This window comes from Branchiostoma lanceolatum, chromosome 1 (assembly GCF_035083965.1).
Source record: "Branchiostoma lanceolatum isolate klBraLanc5 chromosome 1, klBraLanc5.hap2, whole genome shotgun sequence".
Classification (NCBI taxonomy): Eukaryota; Metazoa; Chordata; class Leptocardii; order Amphioxiformes; family Branchiostomatidae; genus Branchiostoma; species Branchiostoma lanceolatum.
In genome coordinates, this window is record NC_089722.1 from 18,204,425 (window position 1) to 18,229,603 (window position 25,179).

Genomic DNA, 25,179 nt, shown 5'->3' on the forward strand with positions numbered 1-25,179 from the left:
CACATCCTAATTGTCCCAAGCCTGTAATTCATGCAAACGATTTCGGTTCAAATCAACCCTGCAACTCCGTGTGAATAGACAGCGGACATGCTGTGAAATTCTCAAGTGTATCCCTAGCACTTTCATTTCATTACTACGACCCAGAAACTACAAATCTGCATTAGCAAAGCTATAAGGCCATTCGATACACTGCTTCCTCTAAGCCTTTTCCAATACGCAGCGATCACAATTACCTATAATACAACCCCCCTAATCCCTTTAACGACTTTAACCAATACGGGAAACTCAATGGCAATCTGATCGTCCACATTAGGCACTGCCGTAATCGCGTTAGTAGGACATACTGGGCGATATTTGGGTCAGCGTGCATGTACGGCAAAGTACGATTTATTTCAATTAGGCTACATGAAATCACCATGCGCGTTTCAGTAAGTGCAGAGATTTCGGAGTTAACAAGGTAAGGATACTGTGGGATACGCTATGATTTCTTGGACATTTCTTACCAGGTTCTCTGTACTGTCTTATTTCCCATACAAGTGACTACAAATGGTCGAGTGACTTAAGGCTAGCGGACACAAGATCAAGAGATCACAGGCACAATTTTTGGAGTTTGGAGTCCCTAAGCTAGACATTGTGTCCTTGGGAATTAGGCACTTAACGCAACTTTCTTCACTACATCCAAAAATGTAAAAATGGGTACCTGACATCGGTTGGGGAGGTAAAGGGTGGTGAAAGAAGAGGGATGAACTCCGCCTTCTAATATCATGCTGAATTTAGTGTAATTATTATTTTCTCACAATTCAAGTCTGCGCAATCATTTTACATCCTAGCACAGTGCAAACAATATTTTGCTTTTTATTCTATCTATTTAAATTTGTTGGTTTGGCACACACGGCCAGGGCTGCCCAACTAGCCTGATGCTATTACAAAGGACTAACCCTGCTGACAGGGACAAGACAGTACATTGGAATTTTGACATGGGCAGACAGTATAACAAGCTATAACAATATACTAAGTGAATGTACATATAAACTATTGTATATAAATGATTTTGCAATTCATTCCTGTATCAGGTGCTGACTGAAACCCGTACATTCCCTAGCTCTAGCCCGTTAATGGACATTTCAAGTTTCTGGCTTGTAGCGTGGTTCAGTGTCAAAAGAGCAGATGCTCCGCTGCGGGATGCGCTCTGATAACCACCAGGTGATTATAGACATTATCAACCATGACAGTATGGGGACGAGTTAACACGGATGGGGCACACAACAGGTGGGTTGATTTACGGCCTCTGAACTGTGCTTTCATGCTCCTCACAATCCGTTTTGTTGTGCATGTGTCATGCAATAAATAATAATGTACTGCATGATATGCTCACAGTATTTGAGGCCCGATCTTGCAAACCTTTCTAGAATCTCTGGCAATTTCTTAATTTTCACTGCAACAAAGTTATTCAATTATTAATTTTTTTCTTCTGCAACATTAAAATTTCAAAGTAAAACATTTTACAGCAAATTTGCATCTGACTATATTCAACTTGTGCTATGAAGATGCGAACTTTCTATATGCCCCTGTCATGCAGCAGGAAAATTGATTTTGTCCGACGAGTATACAAGCTCTAAATGACATTTTCAGAAAAAATATGCTTGGGTTCTTTGGATGGTTGTGCAAGTTTTAGAGATTAGCTGATGTTCACAGGCCTGTCTAATGTGATGGTAAAAATATGCTTAAGTCTCTGGCAACTTCTGAATTCAGCAACCTTTTGGCATTCAACAAACACAGTCAAAACTTGTGAACTGTGTGACGGGGGTTAAAAACTTCACAAGATGATCTTTCAGTTTCACATCCTCTTATCAAGGCAAAGAACAAACCAATCAAATCAAATAGGCCCGACCTTACAAAAACAGTGACACTGCGCGCCTCTGCGCAAACTCTATTACCTTTAATCATCGAGGAGATACAATGACAACACAAGAAATTTGCCCGTGCAATTGACCCAGATTTCCGTCGCAGGAGGCCCAAATTGACGGCCCCGGCATGCATAAACAGATACCTTTCCTAATAGGTTTAGCCAGCGGCAGCTATGTACGACCAATTAAGCAATTTGCCGTGCGCATTACCCAACCCATTTCACCAATGGAATTACAGAGAGCGTAATGGAACAAACACTAATCTTGGCTCTATCTGTTATATCCCTTGTAGATAGATGTTTTCACAGTCAATTTTCACAGTTTGCGCTATCGGTGCACAGCTGTAAGAACGATCATGTTACGCTGCGTCCTCAGCGGAAAGATGACGAAACTTTTGCAGAGAAGTGTAGTGTTTGGAAGAAACCATTCAACAGTGAATCATGTAAATGAATTGTAGGTTTATAACCGTAAATTCATTTACTGTCGCAATGGTTTTATTTTGTAAGAGAAGGGAAATGATGTTTTTGCATTGTTTTAAATGTCGTGGTTGAAAATGCGTATTTGCAGTATTGTGACTTTGTGTTGGACAGGACAACACAAAAATAAAACATGAAAAACTAAGATTTACAGTTAGAATCAACATTTTGTAATGAAGCTGAATATGCCGAGCTATTGAGGTGTCAGAAAAATAAAGGCCTTTCACGGCTACAAGACACTGTGTACATATAATTCAGCACCAAGGACAGTTCTCACTTTATGATAAACTAAGTCTTTTCCATTGACTATTGGAAACTATACCAAAGATATCCAATTTGAATGGCATTCAGCACCAAGGGCAGTTCTTACTTTACAATAAGTGTTTTCCATGGATCATAGAAAACTGTCATAGTACATGTGTAGAAAAATGCAACATAGTATGAAAGAGAGTCAAATGATGTGAATATCATTCAGCACCAGGGACAGTTACTACAGTATGATAGGCTTTAAGTTAGCATTTTAATTGACTTTTGAAAACTGTCAATAGTAAAATTGGTATAAAAAGATTCAATGTGAATGTAATTCAGCACCAAGGACAGTTCTCATTTTATGAGTAAAGTGTTTTTCACTTACTATTGAAAGCTATACGAAAGAGATTCCATGTGAATGTCATTCAGCACAAAGGGTAGTTTTTAAGTTACCATTTGTGTTTTTCATGGACTATTGAAAGCTGTCAAAGGCATGGTATCGAAGAGATTCAATGTGAATGTTATTCAGCACCAGGGACAGTTCCTACATTACGATACACCAAGTTTTATCATTGACTACTGGAAACTACAATGTATCAAAGGCATGGTATAACGGAGATTCGAATGTGACATGTCATTCAGCACCAGGGACAGTCCTGACATTATGATTCATTGATTGTTGAAAACTGTCAAAAGTACAATTGGCTTGAAAGAGATTCAATGTGAATGTGATTCAGCACCAGGGACAGGGTTGATAAAAATAGATTTAGTGATAAAATGTATGTTACCAGTATGATGAATTTAGTTACTTGTACAGTCAAACCTGTATTAGCGGTCACCTTTGCATAGCGGCCACCTGCCCATAGTGGTCACTTTTTGTCGGTCTCTTGGATTTTTCCCATTGACATAAGCATTAAGAATTAGGCTATAACGGCCACCTGTCCAACGCGGTCGCGGCCAGACGATTTTCGGTCCCGCCAGTACAGTAACACTGCCGATAACGGTCACGGCGCGCCGGTAGAAACCGCATCGCCACCGCACGCCGGGTTCAAAATCTTCATTTTTTCACGCAGTTATCAAATTTATGTTGACTCAACTGGATAGGATCATAATAAAGAAAACCAGAATGTTTTATCTTTGTTAGAAAATCCATTTGACGCGAAGTCAAGTATAATTTTCTTCACATGGCTTGCGTTTGTACATCGTGGTAAAATTGATCATTTCTGTGCATTTCGACTGGACAAATATTACGGCAGCTTTTTGGAAAATACAACCCACACATGTACCTGATGCGGTAAGTTCGCGAAATGTTTGAATGCCGGCCCAATTTCCGTTTTCACTGGGAATTCATTCAAATTGTGCTCAAAACGTGTTTCGCGCAATTTTCAAAATGGCGCTGATTGGTGCTGATACAAACCGGATAGGTAGCAGCATAAAGGTCAACGGAAGACACCACTGTTACGGAGGTATAATATACTAAATTTATTTTGCTGCAAAGTATCACTGAGAATAATTACTAAACCAAAAGCTTCAAAATGAATGTGAATAATATTACTATGATGTAAAATTTGGGCTGTTGCAATTTTCTGAAAAGACAAAAAGCCCTCAAAAGAGCGACCTTCTTCTGAGTACCCTATTAGCATAATGGTAGATGCTGATCAACACAAGCCACGCGGGAACCGAACCGACACAACAAGAGACTAAGGAATATTGTCGCCACGATTTTATGTTTGAAAACGGTCGAAAACGAACAGTAAGTGACAACTGAGCAACATGTATTTTGTTCTTAACTATCTAGGAGTAAAAGAAGAACAATCGAACTTCTAAAATGTTCCTTACCTGTTTACATGTGTACTGTACGGTGAATAAATGTATCTCAGTGGGTACTGAAAATATGTGTCACTCGTGGTCAATTAATCGACATTTTCTCCATAGCGGCCACCTGTCCTTAGCGGCCAGTTTTGGCCAGTCCCTTGAGTGACCGCTATAGACAGGTTTGACTGTATATGATTGACCATTTTGTAAACTATAGATTTAATGATAACATGATCATTGTATATGATAGACTTAGTGATAGCATAGCTTTATAACAGTTTAGTAAACTACAGATGTGATAACATGTACATACTAGATGTAATGGTAACAAAGATTTAAATGCCTAACTGTTTTGTCTCTATCCTCTCAACACTACAGGTAATGATATTTTACCTTTAGTCTTTGATGTAATAGTAGAACTACAGTCAAACCTGTATTAGCGGTCACCTTTGCATAGCGGCCACCTGCCCATAGTGGTCACTTTTTGTCGGTCCCTTGGATTTTTCCCATTGACATAAGCATTAAGAATTAGGCTATAGCGGCCACCTGTCCAACGCGGTCGCGGCCAGACGATTTTCGGTCCCGCGAGTACAGTAACACTGCCGATAACGGTCACGGCGCGCCGGTAGAAGCCGCATCGCCACCGCACGCCGGGTTCAAAATCTTCATTTTTTCACGCAGTTATCAAATTTATGTGGACTCAACTGGATAGGATCATAATAAAGAAAACCAGAATGTTTCATCCGTTAGAAAATCCATGGTTTGACGCGAAGTCAAGTATGATTTTCTTCACATGGCTTGCGTTTGTACATCGTGGTAAAATTGATCATTTTTATGCATTTCGACTGGACAAATATTACGGCAGCTTTTTGGAAAATACAACCCACACATGTACCTGATGCGGTAAGTTCGCGGAATGTTTGAATGCCGGCCCAATATCCGTTTTCACCGGGAATTCATTCAAATTGTGCTCAAAACGTGTTTCGCGCAATTTTCAAAATGGCGCTGATACAAACCTGGATAGGTAGCAGCATAAGGTCAACAAAGGTCAACGGAAGACACCACTGTTACGGAGGTATAATATACTAAATTTATTTTGCTGCAAAGTATCACTGAGGATAATTACTAAACCAAAAGCTTCAAAATGAATGTGAACACTATCACTATGATGTAAAATTTGGGCTGTTGCAATTTTCTGAAAAGACAAAAAGCCCTCAAAAGAGCGACCTTCTTCTGAGTACCCTATTAGCATAATGGTAGATGCTGATCAACACAAGCCACGCGGGAACCGAACCAACACAACAAGAGACTGAGGAATATTGTCGCCACGATTTTATGTTTGAAAACGGTCGAAAACGAACAGTAAGTGACAACTGAGCAACATGTATTTTGTTCTTAACTATCTAGGAGTAAAAGAACAACAATCGAACGTCTAAAATGTGCCTTACCTGTTTACATGTGTACTGTACGGTGAATAAATGTATCTCAGTGGGTACTGAAAACATGTGTCACTCGTGATCAATTAATCGACATTTTCTCCATAGCGGCCACCTGTCCTTAGCGGCCAGTTTTGGCCAGTCCCTTGAGTGACCGCTATAGGCAGGTTTGACTGTACTGCATTTAGCCAATGTGGGCAAGAATATACAAATCAAGATCATCATCATTAGGATGAAATGCTTTGCTATTGACCATTGGAAAGTGTCTGTGCAGTGATATGCATGATTTTAATTGTATATGTCAATCAGCACCAAGGACTGGGCTAATAGAAAGTTATGAAAACTGGAAGGTTTCCAGGCTGGATAGAGCACAATGTGCCAGCACGAATCAACAAAGGACAGCAATTGCAGTGCAGCTAACCAATGCAACATACTGTATCTGGCACAAAAGTTACTAAACGTATCCATAATATATCTTTTATAAAAGAAAATATATTGTTTGTTCATCAGATTCGCTAAATCTAAACACCAAGAAAAAAGTCTCAGTGTAATTTTGGTACTCAGGAGTGACTAATTCTAAAAGGTAGTTTAGCTGTGGGAGCAAAGAATCTGAATTAATGACATGGCTAAAAATTGCACTAGTATTGCAGTCTAACAGTGTCACCTAGGTATTTGGAAAGGTACTGCACCTGTATGGAAAACGTGCTTGTGACGGGGCTGTGGTCGCTCTGCTTGATGTGAGGCAGGCTGGTGTAGCTGTGCTGTGTGACAGACACCTCTGCTCCTGGTCTAGTCCTCCACAATATCCGATCACACCACCCAGGCTTCCTCTGTTTCTCACTGAAACAGATACATACAACTAGAAAGGCAACATTTGCGAGCAAATACAGCATGTTTAGCCATTCTCCTCGCCATGCAAATGGAGTCTTCCAGTAGCACCTCAACACAATATGGACCAGTCCAAAACCATATCCACTTATTAATTAACAAATACACTTCTGCTAACAAATGGACTTTTTCATAATCATTCCAGCTCAAAATTGAAAGAAATAATTAAATAATCCTCCCCTTGCAAGAATGGGATATTCCGCGCCATCTCCATGTAAACTAGACCAGTCGAAAAAGATCCGCTGAAAATTACACTCTTGCGCATAATCAACCCAGTTCAAAATTGAATTAAAAAGATCAAGTTTTCCATAGCATACATAATGATATATATGAAGATTTGACAGGAGAAGAAGGAAATGACCAAAAACAACATATTTCAGCGATATTATTGGTGAAATATAAGAATGTGACATCCCTTTGTTTGAATGCATGATTCAATAGTATACAATTCTTTGATTAAAAAATCGTTTTGAAAGGCTGTATGCCAAACATTTGAATGAGGGCCTGTGTACATAACCAAGGCAGACACATGTCAAATTTCACATTATTTTGGTTTAATACATAGGAACTGGAGATGTGTATCTTTGTTCAAAAAAAGAGTGAACAAAGCCATGTCCTAGGAATTCCCATACCATATTTGGCATGGATATTAGCACACCTGCGCCAGAAATGAAAGATAATTAGATTAATTCAATTGACCAATCAGGTGGTCGCAAGGCTCACAGGCATGCAAGGCCAGGTGCAAGGCACTTGGGGTCACTGACCTTTAGGTCATATGTAGTATTGAAAGTGACAGAAGTGGCAAATATTATCAAGAAAGCCCCAAATAGATCGTTTTGAAGATATGTATGCCAAAAATGAGAATGTAGTCCTTTAAATATTTGTTCAAGGCACATATACAGCAAATTTCAGGTCATTCGGTTGAAATACCAGGGCCCAGGAGGCCAAGATATGCATTACTGGTCATAAAAACCTCAATAAAATCACTTTCAAGGTCAATATCAAAAAAAGGAAAAAAGCGCACATTGTTTTTTGCCTACATTACCTTTGTACCAAATTTCAGGTCATTTGGTATAAAAATGACAGAGATGAATCCATTTGAAGATGTGACAGGAGGAGGAGGAGAAGAAACCTGAGTAAAAACAATATGTTTAGCCATACTAGGTATGGCTAAACATAACTAGAATTGGAAGAGTTTGTCGTTGGTACTTGTTCGAATGTATTTCATCAACTATGCAAATAAGGCTTTCATTAACATCATATGTGTCCATTGATAACTTGCTATGAATGTGACTGGCATATGGAAAATATCTAACGGGGGCCGCCCGAACCTCGCACGCGCCCGAACATCGCACGGATTTTTTACTGATCTTATTTTGCATAAGTACGCCGTGTTTGTGTCCAATGACTATGCTGATAAGGAAGGTAAATAACCCAAGTTCATGCACATAATTGTCATTTACATTCAAAACATATGTGTACATATTCATTTCTTGTTTTGTCGAAAAGTAGTATTTTGACAATAATGATGGCAACGCTGAGTAGAGGGTCACTGCGTAGCTAGACGGCCCGGCACCTAAATATACGACCTGTGCCAAGCAGATACATAAGTCACACAGCTATCATACACATAAGAAAAATAATTTCATAAAACACTAAAAATTTGGGTCTTAAAGTGTTTGTTGAGAAGAAAACCGACCAAAGAAAAACAACGTAAACATTGCTGTCGTCTGACGACGTTGTTTTCCCGCCATTTTTTTGGACCGCGATGGTGGCGGGACGATTCAACGCACAGCTTTGTTACGCTCTAACATGTGATTGGTACCGTCTATGAAAAGGAAACTGAATACAGAGATGGCGAAGATGTTTCCCAATAAGTAGACGGAGTATTGTTGATGTAAGCGGTGTCGTTTTTTCGTAATGATTTCGTATGTCGGGCCGCATTCAATACGTACGTCGGGCCGCGTAGTAGCCTATTTCCCGTGGGAACATGAGCTGGGATGCGCTAGATATAGCCCTTCTCACATGACGTTAGAAGTGCACACAGTCAAAATTTTCCGGTCAAAAGAAAGCTAGAATATAGCAGACTTCAAGCCTTATTTACATTTCCCTAACTTCATCACCAACTTCCGAAGAGAGCAAAATTACCAAAGCGTACTAAGTTAGGCACACTATCTGGCGTAGCACTAAATCAGAAGGTACATTCGTGAAAATGTCTCACAGCGTCTTCCGCATGTAACGCGGAGCATGAAGGGCCCATGAACAGTATGAATACATTTCTTGTCCAAGTATGGTCTTTAGATGAATGTGTTCAAAATTCATTCATTAAAACCTGACCACTCTCTGGCAACCAGCAATGGAGCGCCGTGAGTTCCAGCACGTAAAAAAACGTCCGATGGTTGGGCACCCCCCGTAAACTGTGAAAACACAAATAGACCAAAAAATACCTTCCCATGAACTAGTAGTCTCTGCCATTGACCCCATGACCCAGAATGTCTGTTATGTCTGATAAACAGCTAGTTCTACCACCTCTGAACTCTACTTTCTTGTCACTCCTGCAAGTCTTATCATTGCGGTGACTCCACCTTTCCAATCACTTTCTACCACTCTACCTACAGTGTATTCAAATAACTACAAAGATATAAGAACGCAAACATCCAGACACACCGAAAACAAACAAACCTTCGTACCTGAAAGTAATAAGGAACAATACCTGGTATCATAAACAGTTGTTCCTTTATCAAACTTGTAGGTTGGTTGGAATGTAATGGTTCCCTCAGAAAACCCAGAAAAGGCAAGACCTTCTCTTTGTGCCTCCTTCAGCTGTGAAAGAAATTTGTTTAGTGTGATAGAATCTTAAGTCTAATCAAAAGCATGTTATACGATGCATGCCTGGTATGTACATTTTGTAGTGAAAAGTATGCTACATGTATACCATGCATGACTGGTAAATGTACTTTTAGCCATCATAACATTGATCAAAAGCTCCTCTAGTGACAATAATAAGTACTGCAGAAATGACAGCTGTAAAACATGACTGGACTTTGTGCAACTACAAATTCACAAAACATCAGTTTTTTCAGCTTTCAGAGCAAAATCTTATGTCTACCTGGTCAAATTCCAGCAGTTTTTGAAACCTCTCATCTGCAATGTTGGTCATGACTGCTTCATACTCTATCGGGTCCAGTCTGAAGTTCAGGTCTCCAATCCAGAAAATGAAACTGTGACAGTTAACAAACAATCATCTTAATCCATTACAGCAAATACATGTACATATAGCAAATGACTCTTGACTTAAGACAGCAAGAAGCCCATAGCCCTCTCAAGTGGGACACAAAGTCGATAGAGATCCCACCGCACTTGCCAAAAAGAGTAGGAGAATTTCCATCTCAATCAGTCAATGTGAGTGCCGACTCCTGTCAGACTCCCAAGATTGCAAACTGTACTCCTATAGCCATTCAACTCCTCTGGCATATTCAGTCTATTTGACTTATTTCTCCTATTTTTCCAGCAACTCATGGGGTCTGGTAGAGACTAGATCAAAGCTTAAAGCCCGGTCTTACACAGCTTGACTTACTTTAATACTGTACAAGACAGGTTTTAAATTCCTAAAGGCAGTTTGACGGTTATACGAAACAAACGTAACATACTGTCAGTGTCCCCGACTGGCCTAGCATGTGGAAACCAGACACTCTACTGCATTGAAATAACCACGGCACACAAGCAAACAAACAGAGACAAACAGACACACCAAAAACAAAACCTCCAAATATAGAAGACAGTATGAAGGTATGAAGATAAACCTTGACGCACTCATGCTCCATGATGATCCCAGCCTTGCAGCCTGGAAATCTCTGGGCCTCCGTTATCGCATGGAACTCCTACAGATAGAACACAAACAACCACAAAATTAGTTATCTTTTTCTAAAGAGGGGAACAAGGGCACTGCACCTCCATGCGTTAGCCATCTACCCCTTTACCCTGGGGAGCATATTCTCTGACAAGCAGGCTGAATGCTAGATGTGTCCTTCAAGTTCAACTGTGACCTGTCTAATATTCCATGACATGATTATATTTCAGTTAGATACGGTAAATCTTGAAATCTTTGCTGTGGCTTTATTTGCTGGGTTTTTGCTGTGACCTTGCCATCACGAAATCATAGCAAAGCAAATACCGGTATGCATTAATTTTCCATTGTATTTACTACCATGATGATACATGTACTTGTACGGAATCGTTTCAAGTGTGAATTTAAAACACAAATTGTTTCAAACCTGAACTGAAAACAACTCTCATAACACCACCAACTGGATTTGGGGTTAAACGGACGTTCTAGGGGTCCTCACACAAGATGGGGGATGAAAAGGAGGGGAAAATCACCCATTTTAACCCACTTTTCACTCCTTGGGTCAAGGTAAAATGGGGTGAGGACCCCCAAAATGTCTGTTTACCTAAAATCGAGGTTGGTAGTGTAAAACAAAATGAAGTCCCCGCAAAAATAGATGAATTTCGGGTGCGTGCACACCTGTAAGACTAGTCTAAGTCTAAGTCACACCTGTATCCTGATGTGGTTCTGCTCCAGGTGCGCTGCCAGGTGAGTGTTGGTGATGCACACACTGGTCCCGTACAGGTCCATCCTCACTGTCACCGCTCCCTTGTTACCCTGGCAACGGAGTCGGAGTTTAAATCCAAAGAACACATAAAAACAGTCATTCCTTGAATAGCAAAGTTCTTTTATTCACAACCAAGTATGTAGTACTACACGTGTTTGTCGTGGTGGTTGTGACTAAAAGAACTTTGCTATTCAGTCATTGACACCAGCTATTCACAGAGTCATTCCTATTCAGGGGTCAGTCCTAAAAACAGAGTCAGTCCAGATAAAGTCCGAATTTGCATACTTTTCATCTAATTATGTACATCTTAACTACCTGCATGTCCCAGATCATCAAAAAATTGTTGTTCCAGTTACTTCAGTTACCCTCTTTGAAAGATTTCACCAAAAACACCCCTGCATTTCCAGAGCAAGCTGGTAGGGGGCCCAAACCTGCATTGTACACCACTTTGTCTTGACATCAAAAGTTACTTCCAACAAAAAATCAAGGCCAAACTATGTCCAGCCTCCAGGTACAAAGATAAAAAAAAGTTTGAAGTTGCTACTGCAGTACAGGTGGCCCATAATGAACCTTGATCTCTGTCATCCCAAGACCCTACCCATGCATCTACATGTACTAATCATTACAATCCCTTCATACAGTGTAGCTTCCTAGGCTATTGCTGGCCAAAATATGCATAAACACAGACACACACACACACAGACACACTGAGAACAACACCTCCACTTTAATGGAGGTAATAAGCCTGTGACTTACCCAGTACCCCCCCCACCCCTGTGCGAGTGAAGGCGGTTTTGATCCATCGGATGCGAGACAGGTGCTCCAGTTTCACAAACACATGTAACAGGATGGCCTGCATGCGCTCGGAACGGATCTGCAGAAAGAGAAATCACAGATGGTGCAAAATTTGTAGTACTAGTACCGCTCTAGACAACAGTAGCAAGTTGGAAGATATATTGGAAGGGGTTACGTATAACAAAAAACAGTTGGGCAACTAGATGATACATAACAAATGAAAGTTACAATGGTCTTGGACCAGCTTAGCTCACTGAAATACTGATCTTCCACTGGTTGTGACAGTTATACACAAGTTCATTGTGTTGCGGAAATTCTACTTTGATGGAGTATATTTTCAGTTGAGAAATACGCTTATTAAGTCTCTGGCAATTTTTTTTAATTTGGTGACCTTCTGGCTATCAACAAATACGGCCAAAGCTCATTGAATGTGAGAATAGTATGCATGAATGACAACACCCAGGATTAAAACTCCCAACCTCAATGTCCAGAGGCACAGTCACAAACCAAGACAGTACACAGACACTACCAGTAAACAATATTCACTCACTTTGACATATCCCCTCTGTGACAGGTGCTTCATAGAAGCGTTTCCCCAGGTGTCCTCAAATATGACCGCTGTTGCTGGGTTTCCTGGAGCCTCTTGTAGTCTGGGTAGGAAACAAAGTTTATTATATGTTACGGTTTAAAAACAAGACTGTATGTTGAAACGACATGACATATGTATCACCATCATTCTTTAAATTGAAAAATTAATGTACAATAGGCCATTCTAATTTGATTTTTATCTCTCAGATGTACCAGGGATATTCTGAGATAGATTGGTATGATGCTTTTTTTGTTAGCTAGTTTGTTTCTTTATCAGACATTTTGTTTGAATTCATATTTACTGCATCCGACATTGAATATTTTTACTTGTAGAGTTCCAAGTTTCTAAATCTTGACGACCTAAATTGTTCAGTTCTGATAAATACGTTTTTACCATTTTTCAACTTTCAGGCTGCATAAAGATTATGTTGTATTTCTATATTAGCCATCTTGTTCAATGCAGCCACTTCTGACATGAAAAATATGGTGAGGTTTTTTCCACTAAAAGGCCCATTATGGGAAATGGCAGCAGAAAATGAGGGGCAAGACATGCAGTACATCAAACCAACATATTATCCCAACTGTGCTACTTAAGTCTGACAGTTGACAGAGTGATCACTCATCTAAGGCACAGCCAGTAGCTATACCCATCTGAGTAATGCGGCTGTTGTAGTGCCTTTTTAATGTACTCGCGGTACCTCATGCAGCTCAAACCAGAACACCCTTCCCTGGATTTGAACCAGGGTCTCCCAGTTACCAACTAATTAGAACCAGGAGCTCAATTGTGAGGCTCCCACCAGTTAAGGTACAGGGACATCCTTATTCTTGTTCTTTATTCTGAAAAACTTCCAGGTCAATCAGGTGTGAAATTGTGGATGTCATGCATAAGTGGGATCACCACACAGGTCATTTGGTATCTGGGCTAAACATCAACCTTCTGGCAGGTGTCAGTTTACGGTGCATAAAGTTTGTATTGATGACAGGATAAATTTGTATGAGGAGGGTTGGCTATCCACACATCCCTTCTTATGACATAAGGATTTTCCATTCAGAAAAGTTATCATTACTTCTCAGATCCAACATGTGGTCACTCTTGCAAAGGTTAATCTGATGCTGATTACTGATATTCTCTCTCTCTCTTAATACGACCTTCCCCAACCGAAGTCAGGTACCCATTTACACCTGGGTGGAGTGAGGAAAGTCATGTAAAGTGCCTTTCCCAAGGGCACAAGATTGGTGACATGACAGGATTCGAACCCGGGACCACTTGGTTCTGAGCCGAACGCTCTACCGTGGCGCCACACAACCCAACCCCAAATGTTATCCAAATGAATCAATAACAACTGGCTTCAATTTATAGGCCCACTGCCTAATGCTTTTATTGGGGAAGCTTTGATTACATTTTGGTCACCGTTCACCGTGATGGCAAATGGAGATTGGTTTTTGACTACGGCCTACTTACTTTCCTTTCAAATTGAATCTGATGAAATGAAATCATGAAAATTATCTGGAATAATGAAAGTGCTGTCATCATTTACCAGCTGATCAAGGTTACAATACAGTACATACAATGTAGATCCTGTCACTTGGCAGTTGCATGTTGAAATACAATATTGCCAGGGTTGGACAAGTCCATTTGCTCGATTGCCCAGGGCCAGTGAAAGTGATGAGCGGGCTAGTGCATGTCCTACATACTTATCCGATCAGGCCAGTGCAATTTTTCCATGGACATGTATTAAGATCACACCTCTTCAGTCAAGTTCTTGTCATTTATCTATAAGTACATGACATCCAGGATCCACACAAAGTCTAAATCTATGGCAAGCTGGAAGAGTCTGAACCTCTGAGGGTCTTGTACTGTTGTAATTAAAACAATGTTGCTTTACAGTGCTTTTTTAATGCAAAATAACAGGATTTCTTCATGGCAAGTACATGTAAAAATGCATAGAAATATGTCATTTGAATTTCAGGCAAGAGAAAAGTTGGTTCAGGCCAGCAGATCTTTTATGTACTAACTTATCCAATAGGGCAAGTAAATCGTTCAAAACCTGTCCAGCTGTGATTGATATTCCAACACAGAACAGCTCATAAAGCAGTCTTTTGTTACTGATTGAACGGGAAGCATGAACACACTGGGATTTGACTAAATGGTTGTTCATGAATGTCACACATGGTCATGGATATTTTTCACCTGCAAAATTGCAGGCATCCAATTTCCGCACCTACAATTCTTGTTTTATCTGCACACCACAGACTGCTGTAAGGCACTTTGCACCCAGTATATATAATGTTACCATTTGTCAGCCAAATTCTGGAATAGTACTACGTACACGTACACGTACTGTGCATACGCAGACTCTGGGTAATCAGCCTGGTTGGTGAATTGCTTGAATGTATTCATCAATAGTGGCAAAGTGGACTGTTAACAACAACCAGACATGTACACCATTGACTGGTATGATACATGTACCTCAGTCAGTCAGTGGCAATGTCTTATATCAGGCATGTACAGTACAGGAGTTGTTTTCTTGTAATTAGAATATAATCTCGACTATCACAGTTTCTGTTGGATGTTTGGATAATGTTGCATCAAAACATGGGGGGAAGACAAAGGCCCAGCTGATACAGCAAAACAACAACAACAACAACAACATAATTAACGATGAACCATTCTTAAACATTTGGACTGTTTTCTGGACTATGTTTTTAACTTTAAACTGTGTATAGTAACATGTCCTACTCTGTACTAGACAGTAAGTGGTAAATGTGTTGCCCATAAGGGAAGGTGGTGAGTCAAAAGCAGGGGCACTTCTAAATATACATACAAAATGCCACAAAAGATGCTTGTAGTTAAACTCAGACTGTTATCTTTTGCGGTCTTACCCAATGGCAATGAGGTCGGGAGGAGGTCCCTCTGCTGTGAAGAGGGGAGCCACATTCAGTGGGGCTGTGTCGCACACGTTCCATGTTATGAACTGTAACCTGTAACAAAACAATTTGCAGGGTTAGGCCACACCAATTTAATTTCTTGGCTAACAGATTTTGTTTTTAATTTGAGGGAAAAAAAATTATGAAAACAGAAGGCTGGGGTCTCCGAAGATCTTCATTTTTCGCCACTTGTCTACTGATTTTTAAATGGACGTCGCCAGGAAAATACTGACCACAATAATTTGATATTTGGTGGATATTGCTAAAAGATGTTATTCTATATTCCTATGCCCCAAACTTTGAGCTGTGCACCTTATTTCTGGGTGAAGCCGATGACTTATTGATCACCCCTCGTTCAGTGGCTGGTGACACAGATTTGGAATTAATACAAGCTAGAATTGATAAATTTCTATTTACATGGAAGTAGGCCAGATCGACTCTGTGTATGGGGGTTATCTGATCACCATTTCTGGCACTCACACATATCAACTCTTCCACAGGAATCTAATCAGACCACGAGGGATGAAATGGGCGTGTCAAAATGGGGTATGAAAATTACAAGCACAGACCAGATAAAAGGAAAAGAGTCAACCAAAAAGGCATTTGTCCCCTATGACTAGCTACAAATATTTTTGATATTCATATAGGCATGCATATCACAGATATTTCTATCATTATTGGAAAAGGTGACACAAAAGTATTGATATTATATTTACGGGTTCGTTGTACCTGCATGGGAAATTCCCCTTGGCTATTTTTGAGAAGTACTGTACAATGAACCATGGACCATGGCGCTTAATGTCCAGTTCTAGGGACTGCGACCCTTTGCAGTAGGGTGCATTTGCATGTCGAACTCCCAACCTCTTGGTCTCAAGGACAGAGGCTGGGTCGCTAACCCATAACTACACACATAATGATCATGATAAAGATCACTTTTACTTTCAGAAGTAGGTCATACACAGTCCAGGTAAGGTTATCTGATCACTGTTTGTGGCACACATGTGAAATCCTTTCTGTGAATTTAACTGGACAACACTGCTGGGTACAGAAGGAAAGGGGTTGTGTCAAAATTGATATGGATTATACCTTGACAAACCTATTGAGAAGAGATGAGACGACCAGTATAAGAAATTATATTTGGCTAAAAATGCAAGCCATTAAGGCGTCCTGTGGCTTTAACACTTACTTTCTGCACCAAGAGCTATAACCACTCAAAAACCATTACCATATAGCATGTCCAGAACACGAGATATCAAAACTGGATGTTCCGCTGCGGTACCATAGAAACCCGCTAGGGAGCCCATAATCTAATTGTTTCTTCATTTTGCCATCACCTACCAACATACCAAATATAAATGATAAAGATACTCCTTGAGTACTGTAAATGCAGAAATGTTTGCGGTGGTTTTATGTTCACGGTTTTTGCAGTAAGCTCTTTGCTGCGAAATTTATTGCCCCCTACCCCCTTGTCTATCATTGTCTTAAATGTGAACTGAAAACCACCACAAACACTCCATTTTTTCCCTCCTGCAAAATTAAAATCACGCGAACTTAAATGCATTTACAGTAACTGCTGCTGCAATATCATGGAAAGCCGCCAGAGGACCTATTATCTAATCGTCTCTCGAATACAATGTTCACAAATACACCCGAAAACATAACCAACTTGGCGAGGGTAAAAATGACGGCGTAAAGGCTCTTGTTTACAACCATACAATTTGACATTTAATAGTCTGGGTGACGCCCACCTGAAGTTGTGTGACTGGTCGGATGGCGTCTGTTGTTGTTCTTGCTGTTTGCTTGCAGCCATCTTCTCTTGCTTGGAAAGGAATTCGAATACCAAACATCAAGCAGAAAACTTGGCAGCTCCTTCGCACGATGACGCAAAGCTCCACAGGTCCAGAACGTTGTAAACACAGAGAAATATAGCAGATAGACCGGTCCCTGAATATTTCTAACCTTACAAATTCGGCAGAGAAATCTTGACTTTTCCGTTCTATACAGCATTCATCTTGTTCAGACTGAATCTGGAAGAACTGCGGCTTTTAAAGCACCCTTCGGTAGTAAAAATACGCCCAGACGATCGTAAATATTTCTACTACACTGAATGACATCGAAGAGAAACAACAACACCCAGTCATCTGGTCGCCATTGCTTTGGAAGGTCAGAGGTCAAATTTCGGTCAACCTGATTATCGCAATAACGTCACAGTTAGCCTGGTATCCATCGAGGACACATGGAGGTGTCGGTCGGAACATGCGGATGTGACCTTCCCCTCAAACATGGAGGATATGGATAGGGTCGTTTTTACGGTTACTGGTCATAAGTTGTGAATATGACAAGTGGTGTCAACATCCAGCTTAATGTAAAAGCCGCCTTCTGATGGGAGTATGTCGCCCAAACCTGGGAAAAGGAAGACTTCAAAGTTGGTCAATTTTATAAAAAAGCAAAATTTAAATGTTGACAATCATGAACTAACAACATGAACGAGAAATGCGCCAAAAAGCAATTACTCAAACAACTGGATATGATTTTGGAAACGGTCAGACGTTTCAAGTAGCATCCACTACTTTTCGTCAGTGACTGTGAGCAAGTGGATGCTACTTGAAACGTCTGACCGTTTCCAAAATCATATCCAGTTGTTTGAGTAATTGCTTTTTGGCGTATCTTATTACCTGGATGTCTAATCTTCATCGACGTATGAACGAGAAATGTCTTATTTATTCATTTATTGTTTCAGCATGTACATGCCAAGGTTGCTCAACTAGCCATAGGCTATTACGAAGGGCGAACCTTTTCCCAAAGTAAGATGTCGTCCAGAGAACTTCAGCTAACCGACCAAACCGAGTCATGTACGGTTGGGTTCATATTTGCCAAATTTCGTCTGTTCCTTCTCTGAAAGTTAACAAAGTTGCTGGTGTTGAAGAGGAGAGAGCTTCTTTGGAAATGCACTACGCACATTTTCAAGTTGAAAATGTGCGTAGTGCTCAAACCCTGAGCCCCTCGCCCTTAGATGGTACGTCCACTCCACATACAATTCTACCAGAGCTAAGCGCCACACTCTTAGTCATCAATGCGGTCTCTGGTGCTTCTGCCTCGGTTTCCATACTGTACATTCTCACTGGCCTCCGGCGCCACCCACGCCCTGACGCCATCGTGAAAATCTGCCTCCTGGCTTCTCTTCTTCTGGCGCAGATCAGCCAGCTCCTGGGTCATGTCGTCCCTTCAACAGCCTGTTGTACGGCCATGTTGGTGTGCACCCTCTGCTTCTGTTTGGCCGCTGGTCTGTCTCTCACTGCCACAATCCAACACCTGTCTGTCCTACAGCGAGGCGGTACCTGTAAAGCGACCTGCCATCTCTTAGTGATTGTGCTCATTCCGCTGGCAATGTCGGGAGGCTACATCGCTTTGGATGATACCATCCGCATAGGGGTGCCTCAGGCTGTCCACAGTTTTCCTCACTGTTGGATTCAAGACCCCACGAAAATGGGAATCTTCGTAGTTGTGCCTTTACTAATTTGCACTGCAGTCGACCTCTACCACCTAGTACGCATCGCCATGAGGTGCGCTGATACCTGCGTGCAGTACTCTTGTCTGACACAGGTGGCGCTGCTTTTTCTCCTGTACACCGTTGCCATGGTAACTGGAATTCTCACAGCCTTCGTTGATTTGGAGGCACTGCGCTCGGTTTTCCTGTACATGGTGACCTCTCTGGGAGGGGTGTGCGGGTTCCTTTTCTTGGTATTTTCGATTGTTGGCGATGAGAACGACACTCCCTCGAACGGAAACGCCCCTACTTTACAGATTCGGGCCGTAACTTCACTCACCTCTTCTTCTAAATAAGGTGACACGCTGCTGTGTACCCAAGCAGGGTGCACTTTCTTTTCTGCATAGGTGCGCTTTAATTTTACAGGTAACATTGATAGACATGTACACTTCAAAAAGACCCTAACAACTCTGAGTTTACCTACACTAACCTGCATTTGCAGGCGATTGCTTGAGCCCAATTAAGGGTAGCCTCAACCAGGCCTTCCTACGGGAGTATGGATCGTAGAATTCGTTAAAAAGGACTAATTTACCAGGAGAGTCAATCCGCGGCAACGGTTAACATTTCCCCGTAGGAGCCTGCAAATCAAACCCTATACTCCCTGGCAAATTCTTTAGTATTCTTCCTATAGATGAATTTTGGAACTCCCTCCCAGCCCACTGCCCCCCCCCCCCGTATATAAACTTCAAACCTTTAAAACAAACATACACCGCTGTCTCTCACCTTAGCTACATTAGTTCAATGCTTAGATGTGGCCTCTTACGGCCTTGCATTGAGCGAGATCGTTAAACAAAAGCTGGCGTAGTCAGTCTGGTGGATGACTCGCAGGCCGGTACGCCAGGGTCGTTGCTTGTCGAGTGGCGGACCTGGCATGAATTGAAAAGGATGTAACACACAGACTGAAAATAAACCTTAATGTTTTAGCACTTTTAGAAATCAAATTTGACGAGGCGGGAACAGGAGGTGGAATGAATTAATACACTCTTCACGTGTAGTGTAGCATAGTTCGGATTCAAGATAATTGTAACAATAATATTGCATCAATATAACATTTTAGAACCAGAATACCATGGTGTAGTCTTTGGTACCTAAATCCTTGTTTGACAGCGTAAATTTTAGCTTTGTGGATTGGCATGTACTGCAGTGATTTATAATATGAAAAGGCCATGATTTATTGATTTGGTTGAACATTTATGTACACGTAAGCGTTGCATCTGCAATGGTGTCTTTTTTTATTACAAATATGACATAAATCTTTAGATGATCATATTTGTCAATTTACAATATAAAGTAGAATTTAAACCCAGTTTGAAAAGCACTAAAACACTGTATACTGTATTCGTCTTGAAATTAACTTTGAAAGTACATGAAGATGTGTTTGAAAAAGGTCGGAATATCTCTGTGACTGGAAAAAAAGTAAGATATACTTGTATGATACATGATGAAATCCGCATGTTTGATATTGCACAGTAGTCTGGTTAGAATGTGAAAGCATTAGAAGAATTGATTAGCTCCATAGAGTCGCCACATATAGAGACCATCGCTTTATATGAAAGAGTTTCTATTTATATATTTAAGAAAATGTGATAGATCGGGAAAAAATACACAAATCTAGAATCATTAGCATCTACCAGGCTTTTGACATGACTGGAAAGAGTAGAAATCGGCCATATAGACAGATAACATACTGGAGTAGTTAGCCAGCTGATAAATATTGCTTGCCAAGTCGCAAACTGTATCTATCGGCCGGCCAACTACTCTAGAATGTTATCTGTATATATGGCCTATATCTACTCTTTCCAGCCCGTGTCTGGAGACTGGTAGAGGCTACACAATGAAGATGACTACGAAGAACACTCTGACCAATATCTTTTCTGTGGAAGATCTACGTAATGAAACATCGCCCCATAACAATCAACAGCGGGCGGGATTCTCCTCCAGAGGGTTAGCGTGTCCATGTGGTCGCAGAACACAGTATTAATGGGCGACCCCCGTGGACAATAGTAGTTCGGGTACGAAGTAGTGCGTCGCATTGCTAGAAAAGGCCGTAGTTTTTTTCTGTGCACGTTAGCGAGGCTGAAACTGTGGCGAATGGCAGAGGAATACGTCAGTTTTGAGACAGTACGAGTTTGATTACGATGTTTGTTCGGTCGGGTTGGATTCGCGCCTGGATATTGTTACCGCCCGTCTACTGTAAGCCGCCTGCAGTACGGTGACCTCCGCTGGGGTCATATCAAAGTGGCTTTAAAAAGAGAACGAGCCGGCAAATTTAATCTCATTTTGCAGATATTTTGTAGATTGAACCTTGAAGTCAAGCATATAAAAATCTGGTACCCTAATTGTGCACCTTTATATAAATTTTCAAGCGTCGAAGCATCTCACCTTGGGATCCTTAACTATGTAAATCCCTATAGGAGAAATACTGTGGTCTGCAACCTTAACCCCCAGCGGGGATTGGCCATAAACGTTGCATTCGGTCAAATTTTACTGGTGTATCAGTAATTGACGTCGACTCACTTGAAATCGGTCGTTTTTGTTGCCGCCAGACCGGCCGTTTCCATGGCAACGGCCTCTAAGACCGCCCCCTATAACTATAGGACTTGGTGTGGACCCGGACACCGCTTCTCCCCCCCCCCCCCCCTGCGTCGTAACTAACCATGAACCTGACCTAAAATCACTCAGAACTTAAGAATATACACTAATGATACCTTCCACGAAAAAAACCCCACCAGAATAGCAAATTTTGTCTAGATAATGAGAGCGCGAAATGGCCCGTCATATTGGCCTTGTCCTGGGTCTACCCCTATGCCGGGTCCTGAAGTGCAAAGCTAGCGATATCTCGGCAACCGTTCGGATGTTTGCAAAAAGCTTTGGTACACTTCTTCAACTAGACCTGTTACATTGAATGAACAAAAGAAAACCAAGGTCAAGGTCGTCTTAACCCCCAGCGGGGATTGGCCATAAACGTTGCATTCGGTCAAATTTTACTGGTGTATCAGTAATTGACGTCGACTCACTTGAAATCGGTCGTTTTTGTTGCCGCCAGACCGGCCGTTTCCATGGCAACGGCCTCTAAGACCGCCCCCTATAACTATAGGACTTGGTGTGGACCCGGACACCGCTTCTCCCCCCCCCCCCCCCTGCGTCGTAACTAACCATGAACCTGACCTAAAATCACTCAGAACTTAAGAATATACACTAATGATACCTTCCACGAAAAAAACCCCACCAGAATAGCAAATTTTGTCTAGATAATGAGAGCGCGAAATGGCCCGTCATATTGGCCTTGTCCTGGGTCTACCCCTATGCCGGGTCCTGAAGTGCAAAGCTAGCGATATCTCGGCAACCGTTCGGATGTTTGCAAAAAGCTTTGGTACACTTCTTCAACTAGACCTGTTACATTGAATGAACAAAAGAAAACCAAGGTCAAGGTCGTCTTAAGGTCGCAGAACACAGTATTAATGGGCGACCCCCGTGGACAATAGTAGTTCGGGTACGAAGTAGTGCGTCGCATTGCTAGAAAAGGCCGTAGTTTTTTTCTGTGCACGTTAGCGAGGCTGAAACTGTGGCGAATGGCAGAGGAATACGTCAGTTTTGAGACAGTACGAGTTTGATTACGATGTTTGTTCGGTCGGGTTGGATTCGCGCCTGGATATTGTTACCGCCCGTCTACTGTAAGCCGCCTGCAGTACGGTGACCTCCGCTGGGGTCATATCAAAGTGGCTTTAAAAAGAGAACGAGCCGGCAAATTTAATCTCATTTTGCAGATATTTTGTAGATTGAACCTTGAAGTCAAGCATATAAAAATCTGGTACCCTAATTGTGCACCTTTATATAAATTTTCAAGCGTCGAAGCATCTCACCTTGGGATCCTTAACTATGTAAATCCCTATAGGAGAAATACTGTGGTCTGCAACCATGTGACCCGGCCAGTTGGGCAACTGCATCCGGGTCACGCAACGGAACCGCTCGCCGAGATCCAGCTGGAACGCTTTGGACGTGGACTGGCCCCAGGGATCGGACGATAGAGTCTCCCCGAACAGTTCTCCGACGTGGATGATGACGTCACCGTTGTAATGGTTCAGACAATCGGTAGACAGTGTGGAGGACTCTGTTTAAAGAAAAAAATTATACAACTTCATTTATTTATTTGGCTGTAGAAAAACGTACAGCCTAGGCTACCCAACTACTTACTGAACTAGCCGAAGGCTGTTACAAAGGGTTAGCCCTAGTAACTCAACAATATACAAAATTCAGTACAACTTTCACAAAGCACATTGAGATGTTTACGACAAGAGTACAACTAAAATACATATAAAGGCGTACATAAGAATAAGATACAAAACTAAGATACATAGATCTTTTTTTTTACAAAACTAGCACAAAACTAAAACGCATATGAAGAAAAAATTTGCACGAGACTAAGCTATATATCAAATCGATAACAAGATCAAAACAAATCAAATCAAGTACACGAGTAATGCGAATGTAAGGATATTGATCAAGGAACGAATTGCCGTTTTTAAAATCTAACAACGATATGAAAAATAACGGGAAACTAACTGCTTCAATCAGACACAAGATTGAGATTTTGAAAGAAAGCTGCTTTCTTTGTATTGAACTACATTAATATTGTGGTATGAGGAACAAAAAAACAACATAAACAGATTTATGCTGTGATACTTATAGGCTTAGTCACACGTAGGTGTCATCTCATACGTAAATCTTAGCATTGATTTATTGGTTTATGCCAGACGATAAACCGGATAGTGAGTGAGTGTGAGTGTGATCATATTACCAATATTCATGCAGTTTGCAATTAATAACAACATGTATTGACTTACCATCTGAATCAGGCCACGCCAAAAACAATGCTCGGTCACCACGAGACGTTAAGACTTCTGGGCCTCCTTTCTTGAAGGAAGTAACGGTAAAAAAGAGCCTATAAAAGTTTGCAAGGTGTAGTAACAGACACATAACGTTTAATTGAAAATGTAGTTTTTGAAAATGTACGCAACTTGTTTGCTATGTAATATGTCGCAGAAATGTTTGGTTTCTAGTTCTTTACGCATACAAAAGAGCCAGTGATACTGCAAAAAATAATCAAAGTTTCTTCTTACTTTAACATCGATGTAATGCAGGCCCTCAGGATAGAGTTCATTAGAATCGAACGCTAGGACATCGCATCCTCTCTGTTGCAGCAAAAATTCCCAGTAGCCGACACCCTGCAAAAAGCAACTGTATGTAGTGTATACGTCAGTCGTCACAAAAAGTTACAATTGTGAACTAATACTAACAAAGCCAAGCTTTCAACGCCTATGGTAAAGTCCTTTCTATTTTTATTCATAAAAAATTCTTATGTACAAAATGCATTTTAGATACAGCATGGCTTCTGAAAAGAACATTCAGTCAATAGTGCCAAAAATTCGTAATTGACATGAATACAATAGTCTACATGTACAGGTATCTTACGGTTTTCTCTCGGGTGCGTCGAATTAAAAGAACATTCCACTTCAAAAATGTTCAAAAAGCTGCAAGAACAAAGAAAAGCCGAGTCCATATTACAAACCACTCCAACAGATACAACCCGGCGATTCAATCCGACGATAAAATCCAAAGCCTCTCGACTCGGCACCGAGAAAGCGAAGAGAAGTTGCAAGTTGAGCGGCGAGGTGCGATCGTCGCAGTCTCGGTTCCACCTCGTCAGGGCCTCTCTCTCCGTCTGATCCATGCTCGGATCCGAAAATCTGTGTGCGCCGGGATTCTGCGCCATTTTGGCTCGGTAGAGTCTGAGATAAAGGTTTTCCCCGCCACTTTTCCTTCTTTCTACCGATTCCAATTTTGCAAAGTCCGCGTTTTCCTCCATTTTGATTAGGAACAATACACTACATATATAGGGGACAAGAATTCTATATTAATGATATTAAATATGAAAAA

At 41.2% G+C, this 25,179-nt stretch overlaps 2 protein-coding genes across 2 annotated transcripts in view; both read right to left on the reverse strand.

The window, feature by feature from the left end:
* Positions 1 to 18,911, reverse strand: part of LOC136445852 (inositol polyphosphate 5-phosphatase K-like) — a 46,511-nt gene extending 27,600 nt beyond the window's left edge. Inside the window, exons 1-9 of the mRNA XM_066444081.1 lie at positions 18,805 to 18,911; positions 15,651 to 15,749; positions 12,730 to 12,829; positions 12,141 to 12,158; positions 11,327 to 11,434; positions 10,585 to 10,652; positions 9,881 to 9,992; positions 9,485 to 9,594; positions 6,573 to 6,723 (exon numbers count right to left, since the gene is read on the reverse strand). Of these exons, the coding sequence (XP_066300178.1) occupies positions 6,573 to 6,723; positions 9,485 to 9,594; positions 9,881 to 9,992; positions 10,585 to 10,652; positions 11,327 to 11,434; positions 12,141 to 12,158; positions 12,730 to 12,829; positions 15,651 to 15,749; positions 18,805 to 18,911 (873 nt within the window). The remainder of the gene's footprint in view (positions 1 to 6,572; positions 6,724 to 9,484; positions 9,595 to 9,880; positions 9,993 to 10,584; positions 10,653 to 11,326; positions 11,435 to 12,140; positions 12,159 to 12,729; positions 12,830 to 15,650; positions 15,750 to 18,804) is intronic.
* Positions 18,912 to 20,457: 1,546 nt separating this feature from the next.
* On the reverse strand, positions 20,458 to 25,134 carry LOC136439068 (uncharacterized). Its single transcript, XM_066434227.1, has 5 exons — positions 24,812 to 25,134; positions 24,363 to 24,467; positions 24,087 to 24,156; positions 23,163 to 23,353; positions 20,458 to 21,200 (listed from the first exon to the last, which is right to left on the reverse strand). Exons 1-5 carry the CDS (start codon positions 25,106 to 25,108, stop codon positions 21,087 to 21,089), a joined length of 777 nt encoding a protein of 258 aa, XP_066290324.1. The 5' UTR covers positions 25,109 to 25,134; the 3' UTR covers positions 20,458 to 21,086.
* Positions 25,135 to 25,179: the final 45 nt, after the last annotated feature.

Bases quoted from the DNA above. Each gene is read 5' to 3' on its own strand.
- LOC136439068 (XM_066434227.1), bottom strand. From the start codon at position 25,108: ATGGAGGAAAACGCGGACTTTGCAAAATTGGAATCGGTAGAAAGAAGG. The intron at 24,157-24,362 runs GTAAGAAGAAAC...ACTTCCTTCAAG, and splicing joins TGCATTACATCGATGTTAAA to AAAGGAGGCCCAGAAGTCTT. The intron at 23,354-24,086 runs GTAAGTCAATAC...TTCTTTAAACAG, and splicing joins GGCGTGGCCTGATTCAGATG to AGTCCTCCACACTGTCTACC.